The sequence below is a fragment of the Uloborus diversus genome, unplaced genomic scaffold (genome assembly GCF_026930045.1).
Source record: "Uloborus diversus isolate 005 unplaced genomic scaffold, Udiv.v.3.1 scaffold_1075, whole genome shotgun sequence".
Classification (NCBI taxonomy): Eukaryota; Metazoa; Arthropoda; class Arachnida; order Araneae; family Uloboridae; genus Uloborus; species Uloborus diversus.
Window position 1 is genome coordinate 1 of NW_026557738.1, and position 11,580 is coordinate 11,580.

Below are 11,580 nucleotides of genomic sequence, written 5' to 3' on the forward strand. Positions count from 1 at the left end.
GCTATGCCACTGCTTGGCGGCATTTCCTTCTTTTTATGAAGTAAATCTTTCCTGCGCTTGTTCGAAAGTCGCTTAATTCCGTGTCATTTGTGAATGTGAAGCTGATTGGCTTCTGTATGTAAGTAAAAATAAATAAATATGTTAAATAGAAATAAAATTAAAAAAAAAAAAAAAAAACTGAATTGCGCACGTTGCCATATGCAAACACGCTGCATTGGAAGGTTTAAAATCGTCGTGCATAAGTTCAAAGTGATGGGTTAATTTTAGTCGTAATTGAAAATAAATGTGTTATAAGTGCCACGTGTCAATCGGTCGAGCTTCCAGCGGAACTCATAAAATCAAAAGCTCGGCACTAGAAAAGCAATAAAACCTCGCAAACAGATCGTGATCTTTTAATTCAACAGTTACAGCACGAAATCATTACTTCCAGCGGTTTTAATGGTCATCACGAACCACTATTCTCAATTCGTGCGGCTGCTGATTTTTGTTACTGTAAAGGTAAAACTCATTTTAAATTACAGTTGATGTTAAACCAATACTGCTTTTTTTTTCAGCTCATTCTTCATGAAAGTGGAGTTAAATAATCAGTTTTACCGAATAGAAAACAGAATGGGGTTCTTTCCTTCAGTCAAAAGTACTATTTTTAGTCACTGCAGTTGATAGAATAAACAAAAAAATAACATGGATCCAGAAAATACTTTCAATTTCCCAACAGTTATTTTTTAATTAAATTTTTAAAATGTCCGATTTTTCAAATAAATGTGTGGTCTTGATGACGTTACAAATGAAGCACTTAGACGCATCTGCCTTCCGTTTTTCCACGTTATGATAATCAAGAAGCGAATTAAATATTGCGCTCTACGCTTGCTATCAAATATATTGTTGCCAGTGCGCGTGAGTAAAGATGGGAATTAAATATTGTGGTTTGTGCATGGTAACACTGAATGGCATTTCATCATTTGTGATGTCATCGGCAGAAGTGTAAGCAATGAAAGTGCACCGATTGAAGTTTTTTTTTTTTTTTTCAAATATATTAAACTTAGTCAAAATATTTGAAACTGGTCATATCCTATGTTTTTAAGCATGCTCTTTCAGAAAAAAAATACTTTTCAAATTTTGGAAGCGACCCCATTATACTTTTTTGCTGTTACGGAAAAACGTAATTTAAAAATACTACAATTATCGTACAATTACTGAAGGAGTAATAAAGCTATTACTTAAAAAAGGGGACGGTCTGAGCTTGTTTTTCCAGAGAAGAAATTGGAACATGATTCTTACATATACACTGTTAAAAAAAAACCTGAAAATTCAGGTAGTTTTCTGACTGATTTTAACAGAATAGTTCCGTAATGCTTCAAAATGTATTTTTTCCTTAAAAAAAACGTAAACATCCCGACGAAAACGGAATTTTTCCATTTCTAGGGTTGCCGCTGTGCTGTACTTTGCTCCGATTAGTCTTCAAGTCATGATAAACATCACTTATTGATAGTGCTTATTAATCGCACTGTTACATTCTGCTAATTAAAAGCATATTTAGAATAACAACTCAGATGCTGTAGACAAAATACATAGCTTGCTATTTCATGTCTGGAGAGTAATATACTCGTATGTCGAAATTGTTTATAAGCATTTGAACTTTGTAGGTTTGGAAAAATGTTCGCGCCATTTTTAGACTGGCAGATGTGTTTTGATCGCCCTGGTGATTTGATGTGGGTTTTACCGAGTCAGTATTAGAATATTTTTGTGGTTTTAATATTTTGCTCAATACTTTGAACAATTCTATTCGTTAGTCATATTGTGTGCTCTAGCAGTGAGAATAGTTTAAGGATCTCGTGTTATCAATTTAAAATAAAGCCTATTGGATTAGCTGTATCCAGATGCATTTAGCACCGCTGGTCATATGTAAGTGTTGTTGAATATCTTTGTACATGTTAATACAAATGTATTTTCCTTGTTAATATGCATTTGATAGAATTCCGATGATAGTTTATTTAGAATTTATACAACTATTATAGAGTTATTTTTTATTGCTCTTACGCATTCTTGAAAGTTAATACACTAAATGCCATTTCGTATCTATACCTATGATTATCGTGGTGTGCGAGCAACATAGGAAAAATTACTCTTCTTTGGGGGGGGGGGGGATTCGCTTCACAGTTTGGAATACTGAAAGTAACTATTTTAAATCTCTAAATAAAGGTGTATTGTTGATCTTTAATATATACAACGAAAGTTTTGGCTACAATAAGTACTTAATTTAATTTATTAAGATCTTATCCAACAACTTATTTGAGATTATTGCAAGTTTCTTGGAAAAACAGTTCGGGTAAAACGAACTGATTGATATAAGCTTAAGTAATAATGATTATGTACTAAAAATCTACGTTGCGATTCCAATGAGTGAAAAATTTGGATATCATTGGGGGCTGGGGGGGGGGGGGAATGTAGCATCTGAACCAAAAATTCTTCACATGCATGTCAATGATTCTGTTTTTAAACACAATAGATATGCGGTACTCTCTATCAGGTATATTATTATATGATAACGTCAACCTGCTTTTAATAGCATTTTATTTGACATATTCTGCAAATAAAAATATCATATTTTTCATGTATGTTTTTCCATGCCACCCCAGACAATGTACGACGAAGGGAATATCGAACAGTATCAGCAGGGATAATTGGTGTCCTATTCAAATCCATCAATTTTTCTGCTAGTACTATTTGATTAATTTGACTCATCTGAAGTTGATATAAAAAGTTTTGGTCAGCAAATGGATGCTTGGTATGTTAGGTAAGTTGTCTCTCCAGATGTTAATTTAAAAAATCTTTGAGTAACAAATGCAAATAAAAAAAGTAATATTTTTAGAACAGTTAACTATATCTGTATTATATATCATTTTAAAGAACTAAATTTTTAATGAAACGAAAAGTCAATACTTGACATAGCTTTTTAAATATTTTTTTAAAATAAAATCTTTTTATATAAATACGGGAAAATGAGAAATGGAAAAAATATCGCAATGAAAAAATAAGGAACGTAAATTCTGTTAAAACACAGAAAGATCGTAAATGAACGGAAAAATAAGAAATGGAATTTTCGTTCAGTCACGAGAAATTTATAAACGGAAAACTACAACTACGGAGAAATAAGAAATGGAACTTCTGTTAAATCACGGAAAGTCATTGAACGGAAACGTAATATTTACGGCAACTTTGCTGCCGGTACTTTCTCCGTTATTTTCAGGAAATTTTTTTAACAGTGTAGGGTAAAAGTTGGAGAGACGCCATACTTTTTGTAGAAATTCGGAAAAAAGTATAAAAAATCATTATAAAACAACCATTTATTTTTTATTCGAAAGACACACTAATATTAAGCATTACAATTGCAATTAAGTAGTTTTAGAATGAATTAAAAAATAAATTAACAATAAAAATTGCAAGTACACAGCTGGCCATCTCTCCCACAACGTGTGGGAGAGATGCCCTATGGTGTGGGGCCTTATATAGCATTATTACATTTTTTGTACTTTTTTGCGAAGCAATTCCCTACCGCAATTATTGCAATTTGGAGAATACATAGTACATGACTCATGTAGCCACTTTTGACACAAAACACATTTAATCCAGTCAGTCTTTTTTTTGTTGTTAAATAATAATTTTCCCAGCATTCTACGCACTCATTTGTGTCATCTATAATTGGGGTAGATGCTGAGACAGAAGATGAAGATTTCAATTCTGAACCAGTTAATTTGCGTTTTTTAGCTGCTCCTTTAATTAAATTGACATTAGACGTTTTCTTACTAATGTTATCGGGAGAAGTCAAAATACAAGCAACTTGTTTTCGTTTTACAGTTGAAATGGTTAATTTTGGAATGGGATGAGACTCTTCAAGAAATTTTGTCGGTGTTTCTTTATTAGTCGATGTTAATCTGGATGTTGATGGTTTTTGTGGATACAGATCTGACTGCACTACTGCACTTGCAAGAGGAATTGCTGGAGGAGCTAATTGAATTAAATCAGATACGGCGTAAAAATGATCTGGAATTGCACTGGGATTAAGTGGAAATATTCCACAGGCTTTGAAACCTGATGTCGCATTTCCTACCGTTGCAGCTTTTCCCCATGCTTGCCCTATTAATGACCCAACCTGTAGTCTTGTTAAAGTTCTATTTTTGTTTCTCACCATCCATGCATTTGCTTCCTGACAATAAAAAGTTTTCAGAGGCTTGAAAAAACTACGATCCAGAGGTTGAAGGGCTTGTGTTGTGTGACTTGGTAAGCATAAAATTATCACATCATTTTCATTGGCAATATCTAACAAATCTATTGAATTGGAATGAGAGGTATGACCATCTAATATCAAAATTGTTTTACCTGTCTTTGGTTTTTTGGGTAGAAAATGTTCCTTAAACCAACGCAAAAATAATACAGCATTAATGTAAGATGACTTTTTGTTCATATAGACAACGGACCCATGGCAAGCCATCAGAAAATTCAGCCTTTTTATTGACTCCCTTCATTATTAAAACTGGAGGTAGAAAACGACCTTCAGCACTGCAACATGCAACCAGAGAAATCGTTTCTCCCTTTTCTCCAGGTGTGATCACCTGAACGTCCTTAGCACCTTTGGCTGTTAATATTTTTCCAGGTTTATTTATAAGTTGGATCCCAGTTTCATCAACATTAAATATATTTTCAGGTCTGTTGGTCAAAGCATGCTTTACCATTTCTTCTTCAAGTAGTTTAAAAAATGCACCTACTTCTTCTCTGTTCATTCCCTGGGTTCTTGCAACAGATAGACCTTCTGCTTGACGAACAGAGACATCCTTGTTTCTTTCTAGAAAAGATGTGAGCCAATGCGGCCAGCCTTCTCTTTTTCTTTCGAAAATTTATGCTGAATTCCAAGCTTCTCAGCAAATTGATAGGCAAGAGACCGAATAGTCGATCTACCAAGTGGAAAACCAGCGTTAGCTAGACGTTTGACATAAGAAGCCAATCGTTTTTCGTTCTCTGTCCCAAGTGATGCTGGAACAATTGATATAATTAGTTACTGTACTATAACCTATAAAAAAACATTCCGTACTTAAGGGCTCTAAGGACCTTTACCTTTAAAATATATATATATTTCTGGAAAAAATATATGTTCTTCCTAATTTAATTATGAACAAAAAACTTTACGAGTTATCGTAAAAAAACCGTAAAGTATTCCCAATGAGATTGATGTTAACAGTATCTGCTTAGACTTTTCTCAGAAGTCTGTTTTTCGTTTTGCGTGCATGATATCTCAAAAAGTTTTTCATATATTCATATAACTTTTTTTATATATTTATTTAGGCTATTTCTATAGCCTGAACCACAACTTTACTAAAAACTCAACTAAATTTTTTTAATAAATATTTTCTCCCTCTTTTAATTTTTAAGACAGAAAAAAAAATTGTTTTTAAAAAATGTAAATTGAGGTTCATAACTTAAGGAAGGTATACGATTTATAACATAATTTTATAAAAATATACTTACAAGCTTTTGAATAATGGGCATTAGTTGCATCGCGTTAAGTTTTTAACAGTTCTTAGACCGCTTAAATTAACAACAAACGTTTAATAAATACCTTGAGGACCTAGTTCAGCCTTTTTAGTATCACCAGTCTTGAGGCGCCTACTCAAGGTGCGAATCGGTATTCCATAAAGTCTAGAAGCTTTGTTTTTCGATATTTCACCATTTTTTACTTTTGCCATGGCCAGAATTAAATTTTCCTCAGTCCACTGCCCTCTGGCTACTGTATGATTCCTTACATATTTTCTCGGCATTCTACCGCCAGTAAAAGTATTCCAGTGTAATGCTAAGAGAGCACTTAAAACATAATCACATTCACCAAACTGAAGCAGCGTGCGACTTCGTCAACTGCCCCTCTAAGAATGTTACCTTTTTCGTATTACAGTACGGGAAGCTAAAAAAACAGTAAAGATGGAAGACTCTAGAAGCTTCCCTCTGCAACAAATACGTTTGATATTACAAATCCAAAAATTCAACTGAGAGTTACATAATGTAAACGGAAGCGATTTTTAGCATATCCAACAATCGAACTTTTTTCACAGTGGATTAAGTCAGAGTCTAGTGACGCTCTGCATTGAAAATATCACTGGAGAGAAAATGCAAAGATAAAAAAACAAAACAAAGAAAGCTTGGAGTGTACCTGTCTATTTTCTTTTGCCGATAGCTCCGACGAATTTGAGCATGCGTCAGGTCCGCTCTGATTTTATCAAAATAGGGATGGAAACCCGGAAGTAAAAAAATGCAAAATAACAGTCCAGCAGTTCTTCCTATTAAAAGTAGCGTCGAAAAAGACAGACATAACAAGGGTGTGCAGAAAGAACCCATCTTCAACCTGCCGCCCCTTTTTGAAATGGATTCTTTCCCGAGTGCTAGTCTTCACTTTCGAGAACAGACAGTATAATTCTATTCTCTCTTAATGTTTATACTTCAGTTGGCATCTCTCCTCATTGTGTGGGAGAGATGCCATGTAGATATAAAGTATGAAGGTATTCAGCTGCATGGCAAAATCTAATAAAAATAAGTAAATAACAAACAAGATAATACAATAAACCAAATTTTACCTTACGGCGTCATTTTTTCACATTTAACACTCATCGAAACTGCAGCGACTCAAAATTTTCGTCCAAAAATTCACGCGATGAAATAATCATTTCATCATACGCACGTCCCACTCGAACGCAGTCGAACAAAAACTGACACGTTGCGAATTGAGCGTCTATGGGCAGTTAAAAACATTGAGAAATGTATCTATTTATTTCTCGATCACTGAATTACAGAAGGTATGGCGTCTCTCCCACTTTTACCCTAATACGGACGAAACCCGAAATCGGCTAGTTTAAGAAATGATCAGCTAAGTCGCGTTTTGGCCAACGTTTCTGTATATTTATGGGCAGGGGCGGCGACTTGAAAAAATTATTGAGGGGGCTAGACGTCACCGGTGGTCCTGGGGTTATGAACTCCCACGGCGCTCCCCCCCCCCCCAACTTTTTCCAAAAAAAAAGTTCAGATATTTTGAACCTTGAAAATGCCAATTTATATATTTTCTGGTGTATGTGATTTATACTAACAAACAATATGTGGCATGTCGTTTTCAAAGTCAATCTAAGAATTTGTATACAAATTTTCTGGTTCAATTAGATCATGTCACTTATCTTCAGTGTGGGACATTTTTGCAGTTCTATTTTGGGGGAAGTCGTGCAGTTCCGTGGCTAGGCATTGCTATAAGGTGTAGGGCACTTGACTTGCATGGAAGAGCGCCTAAATACAGCCTAAATACCCAGCACCTAAATACCCAGTGCGCCTAAATACAAAAAAATATTGGGAGGGTGGGGGGCATGCCGCGAGTTTAACCCCGGGAAATTTTCTAAATTGGAGATGGAGAAAGTAAGTTTTACAGTTTTTTAAGCATTTTAGAGTAATATATTATCAACATTAGAACCCCGAAAACTCTACTCTCGCTAACTCGACACATGTTTTGGCTTTGAAAAACGGAAAAAAAAAAAAAAAAACAAAAAAAAAAGGAAAAAGAAAGCCTCACATGTACGGTGTTTTCGTAAAAAAATAGTTTAATTTATAGTATAATAATTTTGTTTTTAGACTATTACAGAATAGTGAATTTATATATATATGAAAAGATTGAAATTATATTTAAATAAACTATCATTAAAAAAATAAAGCATAAGATATTGCTGTCGCACTTTGATTAACTTTGAATAAGGCTCAGAGTTCATTAAATAAAAATAATATCCCACAGTTAATTTGTTTAATAAAGTTAACATAGTATGTAAATAGCGGGTTTTTATAGAGGCTTATACCCTAAAAATATTTAAGTATTTGAAAATAACTAATGCAGTACTGTAGTAATACGGTAATAAAATAATACTAATATTTCGAAATTTTGAATCTAACATTCTGTATGTAGTTAATTCTCTATTACAGAGATTTTTAAACTTGCTTTAAATACCAATATTAGGGCTGTCTTTAGAAAGGTGCGAATGTCGACCGCCTGACTAGATTACTGAATTTGAAGTCGTTGACGTCTGGTCGAATATCCAATTCATCAAAAATATCTCGGTGGTTATGAAAGTTGTTCAATCGCATCCCATTGTTGATCGGACAGACTATCCGCAGGTTCGCACACTGGGACAAATTTAAGCGCTCGCAGCACCGTAACACTATCATTATTCACACCACTCGTTTTCAGTTAACCTGCTTTTAACCATAAAAATTATTTGTTGTAACTCATTGCTGAATGTATTTTACAAGGTACTTCAAACAAGGAAAGATTACTATCTTCAAACAAGGAAAATAAAAAATACTGAGACAAATTTGTGAGTTTAGAAAGCATTAAATAACTAATAATTTTCTTAAATTATTGGGGGGGCTCTGCCCCCTCAAAAAATTTTTTGAGGGGGCTCGGGCCCCCTCAGGCCCCATGGAGTCGGCGCCACTGTTTATGGGCCAATCAGGGCCGCGCCGTCCCTATGTGCAAGGTCGTGGAGGGCACGACGGCGCCAGAGCCAAAAAGGCGCCGAGCTCTACCGATCAAAAGTGTTCCAAATCGGGGGAAAAAATCTCCAACCGAAAAAAAAAATTGACCGTTTAATTTTTGAATGGTGGTGGTGAAATTATACTGCAGATTGAAACAATCAATCTGTCTCGCTGCCTATCTTAAAGGAAAAAATATTCCCTTGTTGTGTCAAAACTTGCTTTTCCAAAGCGCAACAATTGACGCTAACTAATTCGTAAATTAGCATTTTTCTTCGCGGCGCTGCGCAACAAATTTGCTATTCCCTATTATGGTTAATGAACTCGAAATAACTTTGAGATATGAATCAAAAATGTACACTGGATTCCAAAATTAAATATTTGCTATGTTTTGATTTTCAGGTACATACGGAAAAGCAAAGGAACTTTTTTCATTCGTTTATTAGGTCTTAAATGTGTTCTTCAAATTATGTTTCTTTTTTTAAATAAAAAATGTATAGTACTTACCACCATCTCGAGCTACATTTGGTATGTATTAATAGTTTCATGTTTTTTACTTTAACGGTTTCAGATGTATAATAAGTCCGTAGTGTCAATAAAGGGTATGGATGCGCCTTGCACTTAAACCGAAGGGAATGCTTGAAAGTGATTTAAATGCATATGAAAAAATTCCGTGAGTAGTATTAGTCAACTAGAAAGTCGCCCGTCAAGGTATGACGGGTGAAAATTGCTTCTACTCTTCTACATTTGAACGAAGCAATTGCCTGTTTGATGATATTTTGAGAGTTGAGAGTTAAACCCGAACTCCAGTGGATTAACCCTAAACTCCAGTGGATAGCGCTAATTTTCAACTACTTTTTTGATTCTTCATTCCCCTAAAATGACTGTCTTCCCAGTAAAACAGTTAAGTTACCGGATCGAGTTCAGCCTTTTCACAATAAAGCCTTCCCTGCATGTTAAACATTACCAACACACATTATAAAATTATCATTGCTTGGCGCGAGTTTCATTGATGAAACACGCGCGTTACAGATCATCGGCTATTACTTATATGAGGATTAATGAAGATTTTAACTTCCTGTATTTTCTTCGTGAAATATTTTATGATATTCTGAATCACTCAAGTAGGAAAATGTAGAAACATTTCATTTTTAGTGCTAAGATCTTCTCACTTCAGCTTATAAAATATAGGTCGAAAATCTTAGTTCTATTTAAAATAATTTTTTAATTAAAAATTTCCATGACCAAGCCCCTGAAGCCCCCCCCCCACCTCAAAAAAAAATTAATTTGAGGAGAGCCACTAAACTCTTCGTGCTCTAACAACATTGAAGTTAGCCTTAAATTGCGTTTTTGGAGCTTCTATTTCAAAAAATTGCCGAGACCCTAACGTTACTAGAGAATGGTCGACAATTGCGTTTTTAAGTCTTTAATTTCAAAAAATGTATGGGGAGGGGTGTCCCAAACCCTGTTATAATACCAAAGAACGACGAAAGTTGAGCTTTTAAAATTACAATTTCAAAAAAATTAAGAGGGAGAACCTCTGATTCTTTCTTCCTAATACAATTATGTACGTTTAAAAAATCTGCATTTTGAGGACTTTAATTTCAAAACATTGGGAGAGGACGCTTAATCGATCAAAAACTCCTTAAGTCCTATTACTTTCCCTAACGGCAACAAGTATGGTCTATATTATTACCGCGTTTTTAAGACATTAATTTCGGAAAATATTGAAGAGATTCCCGGAACTTTTTCTCCTTCTTACATCTCCAAAGATCGCATGAAATTGCGTGTTTAGACTGAAGAAAAATTGAAACTAAGTTCAAGTGAAAAAAAAAAGAGTGTTCTCCCCCTACCCTAAAACTAATTTCCAATTGCGTCAGTTTCGTAACTCTTAGCCGATAGTGTCAATCAATTTATTTGGTATAAAATATCTTTAGCATGTAATATACATACGTATACATTTGCTTTCAATGCTATTAAAAAAACCTTATGTTTCAATAAATGTATTTAAGTGTACATTTTAACAAAGCACATGACATACACCGCCAGCTCAGTCAATTCCAGCCAAGGACTACAGTTTCGTGCTTATTAGCACTCATCAGCACGGCATAGGAAGTGACTGAGCTGGAGGTGGAAAACCTCTTAAGGAAGGGTGGCCAAGGGTGCCAAGCAAACTGGTAGCTAATATAGAATTAGCGCTGACCAGACGAGTGACCGAAGCAATGGTTAGGTTCAACTCGAAGATTGAAGGCGAGGCAAGGTACATTCAAGGGGGGTAACTTACTGAATAAAGCATAAAATGTTTACCCAGTTTATTTTTTTGAATAAATTAAATGCCTAAGGTATTTTTTCCACATTATATTTGTTTACAAAACTTCACTCCAGGTGTTAACCATATTTTCCCCCGAATACCAGTGCATGAAGGCGCTCAAAAGACATTTGCACGACGACGCCGATTGGGCTTGGCGCGGCCCTGCGGCCAATGTCCGGTTTTTTCTTGATTTTGGGCTTTGGCCGGCCAATTCGAGAAGTGGCTTGAATCGGTCAAAGTAAGAAGAAAGAAATGAAGATTAGATTTTGTATTACACAGTATTTCATACGCTGTGCTATTTTTTATTTATTATTATTATTTTTAAGTACAAGCAGGGGCGGATTCAGGGGAGGGTCAAAGGTTCAGCTGACCCCCCCGTGACAAGAATTTTACTATGATTAATATTAAACTTAAATAGTTTACATCCGAAAAAATAGTTTATGGAATCAATGTTAACCTTTTTTTGGTTTGGTTCTGTAAGGTATTTCTTCTCATCGCGTCACAATTCAAGGGATTGACAGAGTTCGTTTAGTGATGTGTTTGAATTTTTATGAGTTTGTTGTTAATTTTTAAAGTAACAATAATTTCTAATGATTTTAACGTTTTCTCAGAGCACTCTTCCACCTCAAATCACATGTGTATGTCCTTTTCCCAACTATTTTATAACTGTAATATCATAAGTTTGAAGTCTACCGTTATGTGACTAGCCTGTCTGACTAAAGAAA

At 34.7% G+C, this 11,580-nt stretch overlaps 1 protein-coding gene across 1 annotated transcript; it reads right to left on the reverse strand.

Annotated features, from left to right (window-relative positions):
* Positions 1-3,804: 3,804 nt before the first annotated feature.
* On the reverse strand, positions 3,805-5,810 carry LOC129232101 (uncharacterized; the record flags this gene model as incomplete). The annotated part of the gene is given in 5 exon segments (XM_054866338.1): positions 3,805-4,481; positions 4,483-4,600; positions 4,688-4,864; positions 4,867-5,028; positions 5,612-5,810. Coding segments are annotated over 5 exon segments (1,333 nt in total), but the record flags the coding sequence as incomplete, so codon positions are not given.
* Positions 5,811-11,580: the final 5,770 nt, after the last annotated feature.